The following is a 21,077-nucleotide window of genomic DNA, read 5'->3' on the forward strand; positions in this document are numbered from 1 at the left end:
ATTACATTTACTTTCATCATACTGTAACAGTCTGTAAACGTGCACTATTATCTCCTAATATGTGACACATTAACGTGATACATTATTAACAAAAGCAACAGAGTCATTTAGCAGGAGTTCATGAAGGTCCTGCAAGTTTTAAACATCTTCCACACAGTCTGTTGGTTTCTTCTTGTACTTTCCTTTGCAGCCAACATTGAAACAGATTTACAGTGAGCTAGCTGCATTTTTATTCAAACATGAAAACAAGCTTTCATCTAGCAGAGGGATTTATACCTAGATATGACAATGGCTAACTTTACCTACTGTTCACTTTAATATCAGCCATATTTTTATCCTGCGGTTGTGTGCAGACGTGCAGAAAATATACAAACACTCAGATATTTGGATATGCTGAAGATTTTCTAGCGTAAACACTGATCTCGCAGCGATAAAAACGGACCAACAGACAGCGCTGACCTTGTCTGGGTGTGTGTGTGGCAGGAGTACAGCGCAAAGAGTGGGAACTCATTTGAGATGAATACGTGAAATAACACTCGTCCTCTGACTGGATGTTCATCACGCAGATCTAAGAGCCTCTTAGTCGGGTATGATGAAACAGTGCACAATTTCCCTCCTTACGTTTGTGCTCCGCTACCATAAATCATTTTCAAATGCTTTTGAAGGTGGCGGAGGCTGTGAGGCGCTTATCTGACCCACATCGCCACTTGAGCTTATTCCCTCAGCGCAGCTTCATTCATAACGCTGCGGATCACACACACCATGTACGGCTAACACACACCACTTCCTGCTGATCATATCTATGAATTACATCAATGAGGTTAATGTGTCTGCTTTAAATATTCAGCTAACACAGGAGGCTGGACTTTATGTTGGCAGTACATTTACTGAAGTAGTGTCCTTAAAACAATATTGAATGTGTCATTTTATAAAACCTGAGTACTTCCTCCACCTCTGTAAATCTGGAGCCCACATTCCTGTTGCCCATAGTGGAAGTATTGCCTCTGCTGCTGGGATGCTGGGATTGATGCATCCACAGGGGCCAAGCATCCTCAGGGGAAACCTCCCTTCAGTCCGGAGACAAAACTGGGGCAGCGACTTTGAGTCTGCGGCTCCACTTCCTGTCTTTGAAACACGGAGTGATGCCCACAAGGGATCTGGATTCACCCAGAGAGTTAAGACCGAAGCCTGCAGCTTCACTCTGCAGCAACAATGCTTAACTAACGCCACCGCTGAGGAGTCTGAAAATGATGGGAGGAAGCTTTGAGGCAGGAGGAGGGAGGTTATGGGGCTCCTATTTCTGACTAACTGGGGCACTGTCGAAGATATTTTATGTTTCCTGGAGATACCGGCTCTGCACAGATGGAGAGCTTGAGCATTTTCTGAAGGATTTGGACCACTATCAGCGGTGAAATCACGTCAGATTAGCAGAATTACAGCAGACCTCTGTCCCCGAGAGCCTGAGAGAAGCACTATCTCTGTCCCTAATGCTTCGGACAAGAGCAGAGTGCCGTAAATCTGTCTCAGTGCCACATGCTGTCCATTAAAATATGAGTAATATGCTCCTCGCACAGATAAATAAAGTGAATGCAGAGGAGAGAAAATACAAATTGGTAATGAATGTTTGTGGAAATGGAATCAGGATGCTAACGAGGAGCCTCGTTAAGAGACAGGAAGCATCCCAAGCACAGCGAGCGGCGCCAGAGGAAACATGGAGGCGGACTGGGTAGGGGGGGGTACGGCATGAGGACAACCCACTTTCTGATGTTCAGTGATGTGAGTGAGTGAAAAGATTCTGCAGACAAGCGATCAGCAGTAACATGCATGCAAATAGCAATAAAGTCAAATTAAACTAAATAGATTTCTGCAGAAACCAAAAGCACCTGTTTAGAGGGAGAAAGCTTATTTTAATGAAATGTCATTTCAATTCTAATCAAAAGTAAAATGACTGACAGGCTCTCCATTTCTCATGCAGTTTTTTTTTTGTGTCTTTGTCCTTTTATCCCTGGAGACTGACGCAGTTAAAATGAACGCTCGCTGAAAGATGGATGAGGGAAAGTTCTCCGAAGACCAAACTCCCACCATACGATTAAACATTAAAGAGAATAGGGAAAATAACTCCTTTGAAAAATCCTTGAGAGGATAAAGGAAAATATATTAAAAGTGAGAGAAGGTGGGTGCACACTCCTCCCACGTGCTTTCAAAACTTGTTTATCTTTCATTCAAGTCAATTACCGCTATAGCTTCCAAATACATGTTTTATTAAGAGTGTGCCCCCGCTGCTTCACAGGAAACTGAGATAGAACAGTGAATTCATGCATGTTTTACCCATAGAGTGTGTGTTTTAGTGTGTGTGTGTTGTGTGTGTGTGTGTGTGTGTGTGCAGCTCACATCATCATCAAAGAGCTCCATGACGAAGGTGGCGATGCTGCCGTTGATCCCGATAAAGAGGTTGATGCAGGTCAGCACCACGTACGCTGTGCTGGGCACGCTGAATATGAAGGAGGCGGGGTACATCATGGGGGTGATGGACCACCTGGAAGACACATCACACCAGAGTTAGCAACGATACCGTCAGAAATTGCACAGAAAAAACCCTCATTTGACCTGACTCCATCCTAAATATCAGATTTAATTACATGTGAAGTTGATCATTTTTGTCATGTGACTCCTAACAACCAATCACAGCCTGCAGGTGTTCCCCCTTCTTCCGTAAATATCAGTTGTTGGGAAATATTGCGGATAATTGAATCATGTTTGAGAAGGCCTAATGATCCAGGCTGCATGGCGATGTACTTACCCATACAGTAAGAGCAGGAGAATCAGAGCGGGAAGGTTGGGAGGGGAAACGTAGGCTTTTTGTTGGAAGCAAAGAAAGATCACGATCACTATCAAGCACGGGACGATGTAGTTACACTGCCGGGGAAAAACATAAAAACAAGCATAATGGAGTCAGTGAATATGAGACACATCCTCTGCTCCCGTGACGAGAGGTCTCTTGTTCTGAACAATGATTTTCAGCAAGGAGAAAATATTCATTCAATATGCCCTCTGGCTGCTTCAAACAAATCCTGTGTTTTCCACTGGTGAATAAATGATGAGTATAGATAAAGTATCAGGATATAATGAAGCGTGGTTATTTATTTATCTGCATGTGTGTTAATGCAGAGCGCTGCGGGCTACAGGTTGGCTCTGAGGAACATTTGTCTCTCCCTCAGACGTTATTTATCCGCCGTAACGATGATGCCATTTCTTCTCCAGAGGTGTTCACTTCCATTACGCCTGAGGGCAGCTGCCAGTGAGCCTGCAGAAGGTAACCAGCGGGTGCAGCGCTGTCGATAATTACGCCGTGGCCAATAAGCGCTGCCCCGCTCACATTACCCAGAAGCCCCCAGTGTCAGAGTTATCAATTACAGGCTGAGGGCTCTTTACATAGAGCCTCAGGGAGGTTACAGTAGATATACAACTTGGGTGAAATGAGGCCATTGTTTATATCAAAATGGTATTTTTATGTTATGTAAAGGATACATTTCAGAATTATAAATGTGTTTATTACACACATTTCACATTGTATTGTATATGTATACTTTAACTCATGGTAGACACAATTTCAGGTTTAAATTGTTTCATAAAAACGTTTTTAAAAAGGTTAAATACGTCCGATGCCTCACCATGTCCCAGGCGAAGTTGGCCAGCCAGTACACGGCGGGGTTGACTCCGCTGACAAACTGCAGATGTTTGGCTTTGTTCACCCTCTCCTGGATGAGGAAGAGGACGAAGCTGGCAGGGATGAAGGACATGGCGAAAATAACGCAGATGGACACCACCACGTCGGTGGAGGTCGTGGCCCTGATAGAGAAAAGAGTGCAGCAAATAACAAGTGGATAAAGGGATATAAGTGTGTAGAGGAAGTAAAGCCTCGTCCATGAACCTGATTGTTCTGTAAAGATTTGGAAAGAGATGGTGTATTTTGGCACTGGAAATACAATTGTGGACATGAATAAAGACCACAAAGGAAATAATTTCACTTCTATTCCATTCTAGTCCAAGGTTAGGGTTATTTTAACACTCTTTGACTTAAAGATATTCAGTTTAATAGAATATTAATCAAAACAAAGCAGAAAAGTTTAGAGGCTGAAAACATCTCAACTTTATCAAAGGATCTAGCAATTAATGTGAATGTGTGCTGACTTATTGCTGCTGCTCTTATTATAGCACAGGTAAAGGATCATATTGTTATAATAAAGTATGTGACATCGGCCACTGTAATGTGTTCTGCATCAGGAGGAGATATCTTTATAAAATACAGAACTTTAACTTAAAAATAAATTGATCTTATGCCCATTGAAAGTGAGTAAAGGGGCAATAATATGCTCATTTTCAGGCTCAGATTAGTATGTTGTCCCTCATCTGTGACATATTTTCTTTCTTTAGTGTTCAAAACGGTCTTCATTTCTCTCATTCTGGTGCAGCACCACTTTCCATCCTCTGTCTGAAAGCAGAGCCCAGACTGCTCTGATTGGTTAGCTGGCCGACTCTGTTGGGATTGGTCGACTGCTGAAAGATATCCCTCCCCCTAATCTATCATGTAGAATGTGTTGGAGCGCTAGCCAAGAGAATTCCACTATGTTCTGGAAGTATACAAAGGAGTAAAAAAGGGGGTATTTCCTGTAATGCAATTATGAAATTACCCTAATTACTTTCATTATGAGGATGCATTTAACCTACAGAAATATAGAACAAATATTTCCTACAATATATTGCTAATGTTTCAGGTGTGTCTTAGTACGGATGCTTTGATTACACAATGTTTGTATGGAAGAAAACTTTTTCACATGTCGAAGACAGTATTTCTAAATCTTCTAGATAGCCCTCTCCTCTCTTCATGTTAGAAACAAATCGTCTCTCCCTCCTAGGGCACGCTGAACTCCCACCCCCCCCCCGTCGTATATATCTTCATTTGTGCCTCTGCAGCTCCTACTAATAATTATCACTGGATAAAACTGTGGCGTCTTATTTTAACCCCCACCATCAGCCTCACATGACTCCCTGCTGTGTAATTAGCATATTAAGTAAGTCACCCTGTGTGGCTGTATTTATCAGCGGCAACCAGACGCAATTAGAAGACAAATATGAAAATAATTTAGTTTGGGGGGGTTGCGGGCCATGTTTCAACAGGTTGCGGAAGGGGGGGGTGGACTATTTGAGCGATCTAACCCTGAAAGCTGGGAGCGGGCTAATTGCTGTGAAGAAGAGGACAAGCAATCTCCTAATTAAGTAATAATGGAGGAGCAATAAAGAAGAGCAGGGGGGGGGGGCTTCACAGGATCTATTGCTCTCCTTTAACTTTTAAAAGACGAGTGTAGGAGGGCTGAGAGCAGCAGATAATTATCAAATATGAAGCTCGTGTCATTGTAGTACAGAGATAATTCAAATTAAGCACATTACAATTAATTCAGCAGGATGGGAGTATTAAACGGGATGTTTTTGCAGGCAGCTTACACCAATCAGAAACCAAATTAAATATATAATTCAACAGAGCAGAAATGAATAGTCCTGGACTAATTAAGAAGAAATACATTCAAAGTATTTCTGTAATGGAACAGCGCCAAAAAACTGACATTTCTGAAGATGAGAGAGGAAAATGGGAGATTATTTTCAGAGGGCGAGGGAACGGTTATATTGCCTTTCCTTCCATCTGCACACTGTCACTATCTGATGGCTCAGGACATCACCTGCATTGGAATGGGTTGCAAGGAGCAATAAAGGAAAGTGTCTCTTCAAACCTGATGCTGCAGTGCAATTATTACTTATTGACTCTTCCTCATAACGGCTCAATGCTCAATTAAGGAGGACATCAGTTCTTTGTAAAGGCTGATTTTCCTTTAAATGTGATTTTTTTTGTTATTTGGGATGATTACTTTAAAGTCATCATTAGGAAGTAAATGCTGATTGCCACATGTAAAGTCTGCAAAATAATGACACCATCAGCGTTAAGCTTGGTTCCAAGTATTTGCTCTAACTCAGAAAATTTGTCTGCCCGCGAGGTACGTTTCTCTTTCACAGTAAAAGAAATATACACTGCAATACAGAGAGCATTGAGTTAACAGGCATATCAACAAAATACCGTCCAGAAGCTATTCCCAGGTAGCAAAACAACTGGAGTAAAGGTTGACAAAGGAGGCAAAGGCGGCGAAGAAAGATGGATAAGAAAATGTATAATAAGCTAAATCCGTAAATAAGAAACCATCTATTTACAAAGCGGTTATGGTGGACAGCGCCAGGCTCTGGGAGTACACCTACACAACAAACTGCACTGATAATACTGATGCTCTGAGGCTGAGGTCCTTCAACGTGTGCGCCAGTTCTGCTGCAGATGATCTACCAGTCTTTAGCCGGTGTACTTTTCTAGCCTGTGGTGTGCTGCGGAGGGGGAGGAACCGACATAAGAGATGCAGTCAGGCTGAACAATCTTGGGAGGAAGGCTAGCTTTGTCGTTGGACAATCTGGAGGAGGTGGAGGACGAGGAGAAAGCTGGACTGTATCCTGGAGGATCCCTCCCAGGAGCACGTTCAGCCACAGACTCATCCCTCCTCTGCACACCACAAAGCGCCTCAGAACATCTACAGTAGTAGCCATCTGACCCCTCAATAAGAACTTATAAAACTCATATCTAGCACTGACTGCACCTGCTTAAACACCTGCATTTCCCTTAGGGGCTCAAAAAAAGGTTAATCTTATTTTATTAATACTTTTTTTCCAATGGCTCTTCAGCTGCATGTGTTAAACTAGCGTCTGTGCTGGACATAGACGTGTTTCTCACAAAAAACAAACTGAAAATGTTTTTGTTAGGAACAAAAACAATACGCTTAAAGTCTGAGAGCCACTGCAGAGGAGGTTCCTGCTTTATCACACATTGTCATTTGATGGATTATTCATATGACACATATTGACAGTGGATTACTTATGTTGAGTCCTCTGCTGGAGGAGTGTGAGCCCTGCACACAGTGAGGAGATGTGCAGGCTAATCTGGAGATCAGAGTTGGTAAATCGGAGGGGAAGAGGAGGCTCCTCCAGGATCTACTGTAGGCAGTTCGTCGTAATTATCTCTGCACCCCGCCTCTCTAACTCAGGCTGTCGGCAGCACCTGGTCACTGCATAAATACCTGACCAGGGTGGGATAAAACTGTTCCTGATTGTAAGCAGCTGCTGGACTGCCTCGATAAAGTCAGTAGATTCCTGCATTGGCATAGGAAGTGTTGATCACCACCTCAAAACAGACTAAATGCATGATCAATGACAGATAATGCTGCAGAATGAAATGTGCACAGAGCAGACAGATCCATATGTTGAGATCAAGCACGTCGTTAATCCCTTACTATCCTGTGGAGCTGCTTCCTTGGATAAAACATGATAGGAAAATTGTATTTCCTCCTCTTTAAGGGCTCCCAGGAGCATCCAAATTGGTGCATACTGTGCAAAACAAATCTATGCATCTGTCTATTTTTTATTTGTTATTGTTACTCATCTTTGAAACTCTGTTTTATTCCTGAAGAAAACCAAAAATCTTGTGTCTCCGCTAGAGAAAATAGTGCTAAATGTTCAATTTTAAGAATGAAAGTGCTGAAATGATTGAAATTAACACTATCTGTATGTGCCACACGAGTATTAACTGAGTCTTTAACCCTTCTTTCGCTGGTGAGTGAAACTCACATGGCCACATAGGACAGCTGCTCCTTGGTGAGGTTGAGGGGGTGGTTGGACACAGAGATGCCGTAGCGGCGGGGGTCCTTTCCTGCAGGCAGGTTCCCCCTCAGGATGGCGTTATTGGCCACGCTAAGGAAGGACGCCATGCCGTGCCAGGCCTGGTTGTAGAACCACACCTGCAGAGGTGAAGAGGAGCTTTTTATAACATGTCTCCAGGCAACTACAGCCATTCATCACACAGGGACACATAAAGGAGAGAGACTTAACATCAGGGTAAAAAAGAACATTTTCAGAAAGGTTACCAAGACATCTGGACTCAAGCTGCCTTTAAACCATCTGAAATACATGTTTCTCGTCTTAATAACAAGAAAATAAAGTAGCATAAAGGCACAAAATACATATTGGACAGCCTCTGCCTGCTGGTTACAATCAGCTGTTGTGAATGGCTCTTTGTGGCAATATGGCCACCACAGACAACATATAATAACTGAAACAACATCAGTTATTCCATAGATGGAGGACCAAAAAAAGTGACAAGTTGCTTTTCAATTGAATCTGCACCAAGGATCCTCTACATCCTTGTGCAACATACAGTGAAAGGTGCAAACGTGCTACAACAGACCAGAACATTTCCATTAGGATAAACGTGCTGCAGCTTCAGAAACAATGCAACTATAAAAACACAAACGTGCCAAAACACAAATGTGCCAAAACATAAATGAATAAACATCTTCACCAACACGAAACATGTGCAGGGTTTAGTTAAAGCACCACATGAACGAAACCCTGCAAATACAACATGCTGCAAGAAGCTCAATATCAAATACACAACAGGAACGAGGGGACACCAAACAGTGATGCGCTTCCCATATTACTAGGTTAGCGAGCTAGCTGACAGCAGATCTGCTATAATATTTGAAGGAATCATGTTGGTGTTTCTTCATTTGCATGTGTTTGTCACAGTTGTGTTTTTATATCTGCATCGCATTTCTCCTGATGGATATGTTTTAGGCCGCAGGTCAGCAGGATAACATAATGACCAGATCCTTGTTGGAGGTCTTCTAGTTTCTTTGGTATTTCTATCAATTTTCTTCCACTTGCTGCACAAAAAGACCACTATGAGATGAGAGGGGTCAAATGATCCGTCCAACATCAGTGGGGGCGACACACTGATCTGAAGGAATAAGCAACAGAGCTGACAAACATTACTGTTTCATTTCAGAGAAGAGAAAGGGCCGCAGAGAGACTTGAATCCCAACGTGGCGAAGCTACAGAGACGGAGGAAAAACATTTCGGCACAGAGTGAGGCGAGGAGGAAGAAGAAGAAGAGGATGAAAGAGTGAGGGAGGACTCCCCGCTGATAGAGCAGCTAATTAAGAGTGGAGAGTGTCAGTCTTACATCACACACACACAGACACAGTCTTTGTCTCTCGCTGTATCTCACATTCACATCGATATTATTTCCATTAAAGTATTTTTCCTCATCCTGTACTTTCTAAAAGGTCATTTGATGTTTTGAAGATAAAGAGCAGCAGACGCCGGCTAAATGCACGAGGGAGAGAAGATATGTGAGCAGATACAGTATGATGCATCTGCATTTCCACTTCTGAAAAGACTTCAAACACCGGCTTGTTTTAGGGAAGAGCTGCTTTGAGATGTAGAAGCCGGAGACATTAACTTTAACATTAAACACGCATTTATTCCAGTTACACATGGACTGAACACTGCTGAAATATCATTTTTGGGTGTCAGCTGCTTTTATTCGTCGGCTATATTTACTCATAAAACAATCCTGATGAAGTAGAGCAGGTTTGTGCCTGTTGAATTCAACCTGACAGCTCATCAAACCCTCATCTTATTGGATGCACCCACAGCAGAACAAAAGGCACTCATGGTAATTAATACAGATATTAATATATTACCTTCACGTTGTCCCTGGTTCCCAGCTTCTTCAGCAGCATCTCGGCATTCTGCAGGATCTGATCCGTCACATTATCCTTAATGAAGACGAGGAAAACAAGAACAAGTTAATTGGACACACTTGGAAAAGCACCACTGCTCTTTGAAATGCAAAACATGAGGCAGAGGGGGAGAAACTAATTTTTCCTCAGACTTTGGGAGGAAATGTATCCTGAAGTCATTTTCCTCTTTTGACGTTTCTGGGGATAATTAAAGTCGTGAGATAAGAAGGACTCCAGGTGAACATATAGAAAGAGTCAAATGGTGAGGAGCGAGGGGAGATTGAAGATGCTGTAATATCCCCCTCTCCTCTCTCATGTGAAATGAGCCTTGGGATGAGGGGCTGCGATGACAGCGTCTGCAAAGTGTCATTTTGACACCATACTGTTTGCCCGGCCATAAGAGCAGCGAGCACATTACACGTATGATATAAATGCAAATGGCCTCCTGTTGCACCCTGCATCCATCGGAGAGGACACGAGGGGGGGAGAACACAGGGAGGGAAAAATAAGAGGAGAGAAATACGGACAGACACCCGGAGAGAGGTGGAGAGCTCAGAGAAAGATATTTAAACCACTTCACCTTTTTATCCTTATTCTTAGGAATTTTGCATTCAGATTTCAAAATGTTTACACATCATTTTGTGCAGCGTGAACTTGTGGAATAAAAACCTCCCCCTCCTGTATTTGACAGGAGTATTTGAGTTTCTGTTCCAGACACACACACCCTCCTCTTCCTCCCTGTGTTGGTGAATCTTCCTGCAGCTCAGTGCGGGGTTCCGTAAAGTCGTTTGTGTTTACCTCACTCCGTTTCGCCTCGTGCCAAGCAGCGGCGGGCAGTGCCATTAGGCGGCCTTACGGAGGATTAGCAGAGGCTGAAATGAGATGAGAAGAGGGCCAGCAGCTGCCTGGGTCTTATCCTGCACAAAGCACCCCCCCATCCCCTCAACCCTTCCTCGCTCAAGGACAATGACAAGGCTGCTTTGGCCAGAAGAGCCACAGCCAACGACTCAGCAATAAAGCCGCTCGAGTGTGGGCGGCTCGGTGGGCATGTATTTCCCAAAGAGGGCTGCACAGATCAATGGTGAGCGAGACAGAGAGCTCATATGGTCTGTGTGACACTCTCAAAATGTGTGTGTGTGTGTGTTGAGATCTTGCCAGAGAAGACTTACTTCCCTGCACAATATAAATGATTAAAGGAACGAAGGAACAGCGACTTATTCTACATATAGACTCTCTGGTGCCATTTCAGATATTCTTTCTGGCTTTAGTATTAAAACTTCCAGCACTCAGGCTTTCTTCCTCTCGTCGTTAGCGTCACCTCTTGCTGCACAGAAGCCTATTTCTACCTGCAAGACACAGGAAATGCAATTAAACAGAGATTTCAGAGCCAGGCTGCGCAGGTGGCTCAGCGTGCAAACACACTTCCTGTTAGAGGCTCAACGGCGGGCAGCGGAGAGCCAGACGCCGTCCAAGGACAGAGCGGCACTTTAATAACACGGGAGGCAGAGCTAATGCCCGGCCATTAGGGTTACATCATCCCTGCTGCACAAATTAAAGTCATATTAGTGCAGCAGGTCCTGGAGACAGAGGAGGGAGGCAATCTGCTGGTCTCAGAGAGGTTTGAACGGCCAAAAGGAGGGAACATGGAGCTCAGGAACACCTTATGTGTGTATCTGCTTGATGTGAATTGGCCGGATTGTGTGCAGAAAGGACCCAGATTTATTCAAAGTGAAGCTCAGACAACCGCAGTCTGTTTCCATGGACACTGAGTGAATCGGAGGATCTAACCTCCTCTCCTCGTTTTAAGAATACAGCGGGGTTCGAAAGTCCTCTACAAATACCATCACCAGAACCCGACGCACAAAGCTGAGCGAACAAAGAACGCTCCAATTAAGAGCCGCTCGCTCTGAAGACAGCCTTGACAAGAGAGAAATCTGCCCCTGAACTTCTCACAAAGACATTTAGTGAAGGAGAAAGAGCCGACAGTGGGAGGCTCAGGCACTTACATTTGTTTTTGTATAAAAACTCAGGAGTTGCAGCCAAAATGTAAAGATTTGGTGATTTAAGGGAGAAGAATCAGTTCCTGAACCTCTTCTGAGCCACAAAAACATTTAGTGTTGGGGAACAGTGAGGGGCAATATAATATTACTTTATAGACAATTTGTGGATTTGTTTTGAGTTGAAATGAACCCACATTTATCGATTTGGTGATTTGAAGGAGGTTTCTTTTGTTTTGTTTCCTGAACTTCTCACAAAGATGTATAGTGAAGAAGAAAGAGGAAGAGCAAGAGGCTCGGACACTAACAGATGTTTTTGTATATAAAACTCAAGAAATTCATCCCAAATGTATAGATCTGGTAATTTTAGAGAGAGAAATCTGCTCCTAATGCTCTTCTAAGTCACAAAAGAAAGAAAAAGAGAAAGAGGTACAGCGAGACGCTGGGGCACTAACATAAAAACTTTAAAATGGCTGAAACAATTTTTGGATATTTTTTTCGGATTCCTTAAGCACCCTTTTATAGATCCGCTGATTTGAGGTGTTTTTGTTCTCCTTGTTGCAGATAAACACGCTCAATATCGATTTAAATAATACCAGAAGGTTTGTGTCGCACCTCAAAAGAAGTGAAGAGTTCTTGGAGATCGCTGAATGTCGCTTCGATCGCCGCCTCGCTCATACGGACTTGAGAGTTAACCCCTCCAACTGAAAGGCCTCCCAACCTGCAGAGGGACAGAGACGAGGTTCAAGAGAAGGACACACACACAAAGACACATAAAGGCAGAAAAATAGGAAGAAATATGGACAGTAAACACATCAACCTTATTATTAAATATGTCTCCCGCTGACAGTTTGCCTAACATGTTCTCGACAGCAGCCCAGGTAGTAATTTAAGTCTTTTTTCGTAAAAATACAAATTGCCTGAAGAAAGTCCCTTTTTTCAATGTGAATTCACCTAAAAAACATATTAACACATCCAGCTTTACCTCGTTTTCCCCGAGTTTTCAAACGTCTTCACCAGGAAGTCTGTGATATTGCGTCCGGTTAGATCCAGCAAGGTGTCTGTAGTGTTCTGGATCCTCTGGTAAACACAGAAAAATAAATGAAATGTTACCAGTGACAACATATTTAAACACTACGCAGTTTAAACCTCCACTATCATTATTTTTTCTTGGGGCACAAACTGCAAATCTGTGTTTCTTTTTCGGTTACTTGTGTTGGAATATAAAACTTTTTCACTTTGCAGCATCCTGAGATCCTGACCGCAGACAGACTCCTGCAGGAGCAGCCAGCCAGAAACTACACTTAGGAGCAGGTGATATGTTCACAGCCCCGTGAACACGCTCCTTTAACGTTCCCATAACCCTCAATTAAGTTCGGCTCAAATCTAAATGCCCAGCCAAAACTGCGAAAGCTGTGTGTGATGTCAAAGAAGCCTAATTAGATGCTCCTCTGTGGATAAATGGGTGCATTCAAACATCCAATTAAGGGGGGGGGGGGGGTGCACTCCACCATGCATAGGCTGACCCTACACCAAGCTGCTTCAGCCTTGATAATTCAGAGAGCTAACACTATGCTAATTAGCAAAGTGATCCATGATTAAGTGTTATTGAGACCCCCCGACTGCAGGGAAATGCAGCAGTGTTTCCCCTGGTTACCCCCTGCACACACAGCTGGATGTGTACAACCTTCTATGAGCGGTCGTGTTAATGTGTACAGGTATTTTCTGATCATTTAAAACTCCTTAGACCTGGAAGAATTTAGATTTAGTTTTACAAAACGTAGGTTACTCAAAGTAATAACGTTATCTTTAGAAGACTTAGGGTCAACCTTTTTACAAAACTTACATCCCAATAGTGCACTGCTACTAAATGTAATGCGTATTCAAAACAAGAAGGAAATGTGCATTTATTCAGATGTTTTCTTACTGTGTATTGTTTGCGAAAACAATTTATATTTATCTTTCCAAAAAAACATCCTTATAAAGAACAGAAACATATCTTTATACATTTAATATCCCAATATTTGAAATATGCCAGATTCTGTATTTAGTGTAACTTCAGTCGAAAGCCCAGGACGTTAGTTAACTCACATCAGGACTCTTTATGCATGATTTTTTAAATAAAGGCCTCAGTGCTAGACCAAGTGAAGAAGAAGCAAGAAAAATAAGATTTGCAGAGGATATGTTGTAGTGAAACAATAAGGATGAGAAGAATTAAAAAAATGATTATAAACCAGATTGAAAATAGACTAGCTAAATAAGGAAGCTGGAGAAACGTTGTAAATGAGAGTGTAGGAGGAAAGAGGAAAGAAAAGAAGAGGAGGAAACTGGATCACAGCAAGAAAACAGGAGGAAGAGGAAGACCCATCTGGCTCCTGAATCAGAGATAAGGAGGACGAAGACACACACATACACACCCACACACCTCATCTTATTTCTCCACAAACATACTTCTTTTTCAAAAGCTATGGAAACTCAGAAACAAACAAAAACGAAAATAAGAGCTTTCATTCACATTCCGCTTTGTGTACACTGAGTTAGTGTGGCTGTAATTATATTGGCCTCAGTCCATATTCCTCATCAGAATGACTGGAAAATAACGCGACACATGCTCCCATTCTGCAAATGAGAACACTAAGAGATGGGCATGCAAACATGGGGGGGGGGGTGTAAACTATGGAGTAATCACATCTGTTGAATGAGCTGGTATACAGGAGCAGAGATAAGACACTGCACTGCGCTGTGGTCATATTAATCTGCCTCTGTTTACATCCAGTGCTCCTACAGAGGAACAATCCATTTTATCTCATCTGCATGAAAAAAAGCAGATGATTAAAGATGTAAGAGTTCTCGCTCACGCTTGTCCTTTACACACTGTAGGGAACAGCAAAGGAAGACAAACAGGCAGTAAAGACTAATGGGAACAGCAGAAGAATACAGACAGGAAGTGAACACTAACAGGAGCAGCAGAAGAATACAGACAGGAAGTGAACACTAATGGGAACAGCAGAAGAATACAGACAGGAAGTGAACACTAATGGCCAAAAGCAGAAGAATACAGACAGGAAGTGAACACTAACAGGAGCAGCAGAAGAATACAGACAGGAAGTGAACACTAACGGCCAAAAGTAGAAGAATACAGACAGGAAGTTAACACTAATGGGAACAGCAGAAGAAAACAGACAGGAAGTGAACACTAACGGCCAAAAGTAGAATAATACAGACAGGAAGTTAACACTAATGGGAACAGCAGAAGAATACAGACAGGAAGTGAACACTAACGGCCAAAAGTAGAAGAATACAGACAGGAAGTTAACACTAATGGGAACAGCAGAAGAGAACAGACAGGAAGTGAACACTAACGGCCAAAAGTAGAAGAATACAGACAGGAAGTTAACACTAATGGGAACAGCAGAAGAAAACAGACAGGAAGTGAACACTAACGGCCAAAAGTAGAAGAATACAGACAGGAAGTTAACATTAACGGGAACAGCAGAAGAAAACAGACAGGAAGTGAACACTTACGGGAACAGCAGAAGAAAACAGACAGGAAGTGAACACTAACGGGAACAGCAGAAGAAAACAGACAGGAAGTGAACACTAACGGGAACAGCAGAAGAATACAGACAGGAAGTGAACACTAACGGGAACAGCAGAAGAATACAGACAGGAAGTGAACACTAACGGCCAAAAGTAGAAGAATACAGACAGGAAGTTAACACTAACGGGAACAGCAGAAGAAAACAGACAGGAAGTGAACACTTACGGGAACAGCAGAAGAAAACAGCCAGGAAGTGAACACTAACGGGAACAGCAGAAGAAAACAGACAGGAAGTGAACACTTACGGGAACAGCAGAAGAATACAGACAGGAAGTGAACATTAACGGGAACAGCAGAAGAATACAGACAGGCGAGGATCATTGAAAAGTGAGATGCACTGTGAGGGTGTATGTGCAGGTATCCTCATTCCTGCTTTGCTTACCTGTTCACTGTGGGGCCGTGAGTGAATGCATGCCACCCCACACTGTGAGGGGGGCATGCATTCCCTTTGACCTGAACGCTCACCCCCCTGCTAAATAAATCATCATGAAGCAGCTCACTCCTTCTCTTTTTCATCCTTCCCTCCTGCCTATCCTCACATATGCCCTTGAAAAACTATAGCAAAAAGAGAGCGAGAGGATCACAGCGGGAGGTCTGTGTGAAATCTTTGTTTCCATGGCGATGGCAGGCAACAGTAAGCCCGTTATCAAATGTGAGGTATTGACTCTGTTCACTGGTGATATTTAACCTTCACAGATGAATAGGCCGTTATGCGTGCAGAGGAATTGATAAAGTCGCCGCCGCACTCAGCGAATTACCATTGATGTCTTTATCATTTGGAGACTGGCCCCACTACAAATGACTCATCTGTCAGCATATTGAAGACTGGTATTGGCTTAATATTTGTGAGGGAAAAAAGTAGTTTCTGCAAGGGAAAATAAACACCATTATCTAAATTATTTTGTTGGTTTGAGGGGAAAAAACACAAGTCAGTGAGAGTATCTGCTGAGCTTTAGAAATGGAATGATGATTTTATAATGCAGAATAATCCCAGAGTGGTTTTTATCGACGTCTGTGTGTCCACTCAAATTCTGGACAATAAGACAGCCAATCCGTTTAAAAGTTAGTTCCCATACAATTAAACTGCATTGTCATTTAAGCTAAGAGGGAAAATATTTAGAATTTACAATATTTACGACCCAAAAAAGATTCCTGACAAAAGTTTGGAGCACATACAAACACCAATATAAATACATTAAAAATACTACTTATTTTAGCAATAACCATGGTACGCTGCTAAACCAAACAAGGTAGTTTTGTTACCTTCAAGCCGATCGTGGAAAGAGTACTTAGTAAGTGAATGTCCATCTCAGAATGCAGTTCAAAATTCTGGTTTTTACATATAGCGCTGTCCATCAACAAGCCCACGCCTACATTCACGACCTGATCCACCCTTACAGGACAAACCGGGCCCTGAGGTCCTCTGAGCAAGGCCTTTTAAGGGTGCCATGGACCAGGCTAAAAACTAAGGGGGATCGTGCCTTTGAGGTGGTGGCTCCAAGGCTTTGGAACAAACTCCCCCAGGGCCTGAGAGCCGCTGTCTCAGTGGAAATGTTTAAGGTGCAGCTGAAGACTCACCTTTTCCGACAAGCTTTTGGGGTGTCGGGGGAGGTGAGTTTTTAGCTGTCCCAACACTGGTGTTAATTTGAACTGTTGTGTTTTATGCCTTTTATTGTACATTTTACAGCTATATTGTGTATTTTACTGTGTACTGCCTGTAAAGCACTTTGTACATTCGTGTTGAGAAGGGTGCTTTATAATTACAATTTTACTTCCTTAAAGTGGAGAGTACAGAATCATCATCTCATCTTTTTAATTATTTGACTATAATTATTGATGCATTAATGTGTTCTTTTATTCAATGTTGCACTTGGTAAAGTTTGGGGTTCATTTACATGCTGCTGGGTAGCTCGGCCCGTAATAAAACATCATGATTTATTGATTTATTTTGAATATAAAATCTAATCTGCAAAGTAGCTAGTAACTGAAGTTGTAAAATACATGTGATGGCGTGAAAAGTACACTATTTGCTTCCAGTTTGAAGTGCAGTACAATTATAAAGTAGCCTGAAAATGGAGTTAAGTACAAGTACCTCAAAGTTGTACTAAAAATACTTAGTTACTTTACACCACTGCTTAAAACTAGACGGTAATCTGTTATCTTAATTGAGATTGCATTTTAGTTTTATGGGAACATATTTTTTCCGTACGAGACATTATTGCTACTTAATGTTGTCATTTGTTTGTTGAAATCATTGTGAATGAGGGGATGATTTTTCCTCCAACACCAGCTGTTGGCACAGAATAAATCGAGCAGCGTGTTCACACATCACACCGACACTTCCTCTCTCTGCCGGCTGCTGATTTTTCCCTTTGACTCCTAGCACCCTCAGATCCATTTTAGTGTAAACGAGCTGTCCGGAGGCAGGAGAGGCTCCACACAAAAGCAGAAAGGTCGCTGAATTGGGAGGTGAGGTAATGTTGAATGAAGCAGAGATTTTCTTTGTTTGGCTGACAAATCTGTCACTGGGAAACTCTCTCTCTGTCAAGATCAGGCCAGAAAGGCTGCTCCACTCTTTGTGTTTAGAATAACTGCAAGAGCTTCCCTTCCAGGAACATGTTACCCTGCTGTTGGACATAATCACACAGCACAATGAAGGGAAGAGCAGCTCCCGTTTTCTGTAACTGTCCAAGTTTGTTCACATATTCTTTTCCAATAACAAGTCTTTCTTTTAGTTATAATGCCATCAACCTGCCAGGGACTGCAGATCAAAATGAAATGATGGCCCTAAGTGCTCATGTTAATTAATGTGTCTTTACTTCCTTTCCGTCTCCTTCTGCTGTTCCCATGAGTGTTTAACTCCTGTCTGTCTTCTGCCAGACCAGCACACAATATTACATATAAATATATATAAAGAAATGTCTTATGACCGTTTGCACTGCCCTATATTTCAAAATCTGGCATATAGCCCTCTGGTGGAGCAGGGAGGTGATGGTGTACAGCTGCACTATCATTCATTATTATTTATTAATAAATTGCACTGGTGTCTTTGCTCCATGAGTAACAGGACCTTGGTCAACCTTTCCCCCTCATAATCACACTGTGTGACTTCATCTTTCCAGTACATGAACTCTCACATGCAACAGTTCAGAGGCAGAAATAAAAAGCTCTCTGTTGTGCAAAGACTGACCCCTGGCAGATAAATAAAGCGCTTCATTATGCAGAAAGAAGCTGATGAACAGAGACGAGTAAATGTTAAGTGAACAGCATGTGTGTTGCATATAAATGCTGTCCATTCATTGCTTCGTCTTGTCCTCATTTAAAATTTTCATTCAGGGCGCAATGGGAGATGACTGGCAACCATTTTGCAGCATGACAATAACTCCCGAAGGTTGTTTCCATGTGTCCATTTGACATCCTTTTACAGGATGAGGATTGGGAGAAAATAAAAGAGAAATGATGCAAGTGAATGTAACAAGATACACTAAAGAGCCGGCCTTTTTAAATGCTCTTTATATTGATGCTTATTGTACTTAAAGTACCTTCGACTTACAAAATGATACAATAAAGCAGAAATACAGCGAAGCAGCTAAGTGGAAGCAATTCACAAAATAACAAATAGAGGGGCAGCTGAATGAGAGCCTGTCTGAAATGGAGAACAGAAAAGGGAAAGACCTCGATGGCCTTGCACGGCTGCGCAGAGAAACGAGTCAACAAGCCAGAGTTTGTGACAGCGCTGTGCTGAGCTGCAGGCCAGAGGAGGAGAGGTTACACAAAAGACACGCTGATGTTTACCTTCTCAACACTCATCTTTAACATCATACCTGCACAGGGCACATACAGTTCAGACACACACAGCTGCTCAGAAGGAAGTATTTAGAGGAGGAGGGGAAATAAATTTACCATAATTCGGGCGTAAAAGAAGTACAATATTTTGAATAAAGCGATGAGGAAGGGTGGGTAATATTTGGGGAAGATGCAAGAACAAAATCTAACAACTGCTTTACTATAATGTCAGAAAATGTTCAACATTTTCAGATTTGTTTAATGTAATGCCATTTTAAAACTATACATACAATAACTTAAATAGCTTCAGACAATGAATGCAGTAAATAGGATTTAATCACACCATTATAGTGTCACATGTAGATGTGTAGGTTAAGTGTGTGTGGGAAGCATTAATAAGGCTCCTGATGTGTGGAGAGATAAATGCTCCTCTTTATCAATCTCTTAAAACGGCTGGTGATGATAAACCATCAGCACATAATCTGTTGCTTTCAAAATAAAAGGTCACTACTGTCATTGTTGATTTACTTTATCATTACAAACAACAGAAAGAAGAACGTTAGTTACATGAAATTAAAAGCAGCCTGGATCGTCCATGGTAATCCCTCGTGAAGGCACTTATGTTTCAGGTACTTTGCACCTTTTAAATGCTCTTAAAACTAAAGTCTTACAATCCACTGAGAGATTAAAAGCTTTATAATCCAAGCTTTTATTATGAGTTTTGTTTGTTTTATTCCTTCTTTTTTTGTGTCCTTGTGTTGTTGTTCTCATGTCTCGCAAGAAAGACAATTTAATCTCAATGAGACTGCTGATTAAATAAAGATGAAATAAATAAATATGTTGAAATACAAAAAGTCTACGCTGGATTCTGTGTGCAGCTGCCTGAAACGCCTCCATTTGACCTTTGTTTACTTCTGGAACAAAGTGACACTCATTCTTCTTTTGGCTAGCGCTCCAACACCTTAGTGGTGAGCTAAGGTGAGGGACATCTCTGGGTGGTTGACCAATAACAACAGAGCCAGCAAGCTTACCAATCAGGAGCAGACTGGGCTCTGGTTTCAGACAGAGGGGGAAAAGAGATGCTGCCGCACAGGCAGAGTGAGAAAAATACAGACTTTTTTTGAACAAGCATGAAAACATGTCACAGTAGAGATTCAAAATACTAAAATGATCATTATGTGCCACCTGCAGGAACACTCCGCGAGCATTGCTGTACGAACATGACAATGAGTTTAACATTATTTTCACTGTTATGCAGCCATGAATCCCCCACTCCTGCCCTCCCTTCAACCCTGGGTCTAACTTCCACAAACTAATTCCAAGCCATCGCCAGACTCCAGGAGCTTTAGGTAGGGTTAGGAGAGAGACATTCAAATTAAAACCTCTCAAAATGCAGGCCCATGGCACAAAGCCTGAGTAAACACACAGAGCCGTCTCTAATAAAGGACGTCGCCCTCTATTCCCTCTCCAGCTTAGATTCCTCATCATCATCACACGGAGACAGCAGTGCAAACCATTTAGCTCCAAATGAGCTTCGTTCTCCTTCCTTTCTCTCTGAATGCTGATTGAGTAATGGGAGGTTGCAGGGATGTGGTTGGGGGTCACTAACAGGCCCATCGATTCGGCCTTGATCTCTGTAGGTCACACCCCACCGCCGCATGCGGACGTGTATATATATATATATATATATATATATATATATATTGTTAAGGTAATAGCCAATAAAGGAAGGGGTATCGACTTGAAGCCTCCACGGAGTCACAATGTGAGAAAAAGGTGCCACAAGGTGAAAGGTTTCAAAATACCAGACACATTACGGATACATTTTTGCATCTGCGAATTCAGGGGATTTAAAGCACGCTGGACTTTAATGTGTGCATGCTGATACAGAAAGGGCCGCAGCACAAAAGGTGCATTTACATTCTGCAGTGCGCCGCAGATTCCCTGTTAGTAAGTACCTTTGCATTTTCAAATCAAAATGATGCTGACTGCGACGTCCACGCTGCACGCCAGAAGCTCCCATGA

The 21,077-nt window shown here is 42.3% G+C and overlaps 1 protein-coding gene across 2 annotated transcripts in view; it reads right to left on the reverse strand.

Moving 5' to 3' along the window:
* Positions 1–21,077, reverse strand: part of LOC134875880 (phospholipid-transporting ATPase ABCA1-like) — a 119,102-nt gene that overhangs the window by 28,509 nt on the left and 69,516 nt on the right. For both annotated transcript variants that reach the window (XM_063900592.1, XM_063900591.1), the window contains 7 exons: positions 12,651–12,745; positions 12,281–12,386; positions 9,630–9,704; positions 7,714–7,883; positions 3,672–3,849; positions 2,801–2,916; positions 2,392–2,536 (listed from right to left, as the gene is read on the reverse strand). In XM_063900592.1, coding sequence (XP_063756662.1) covers positions 2,392–2,536; positions 2,801–2,916; positions 3,672–3,849; positions 7,714–7,883; positions 9,630–9,704; positions 12,281–12,386; positions 12,651–12,745 — 885 coding nt within the window. The remainder of the gene's footprint in view (positions 1–2,391; positions 2,537–2,800; positions 2,917–3,671; positions 3,850–7,713; positions 7,884–9,629; positions 9,705–12,280; positions 12,387–12,650; positions 12,746–21,077) is intronic.

The sequence above is a fragment of the Eleginops maclovinus genome, chromosome 14, assembly GCF_036324505.1.
Source record: "Eleginops maclovinus isolate JMC-PN-2008 ecotype Puerto Natales chromosome 14, JC_Emac_rtc_rv5, whole genome shotgun sequence".
NCBI classification, from domain to species: domain Eukaryota; kingdom Metazoa; phylum Chordata; class Actinopteri; order Perciformes; family Eleginopidae; genus Eleginops; species Eleginops maclovinus.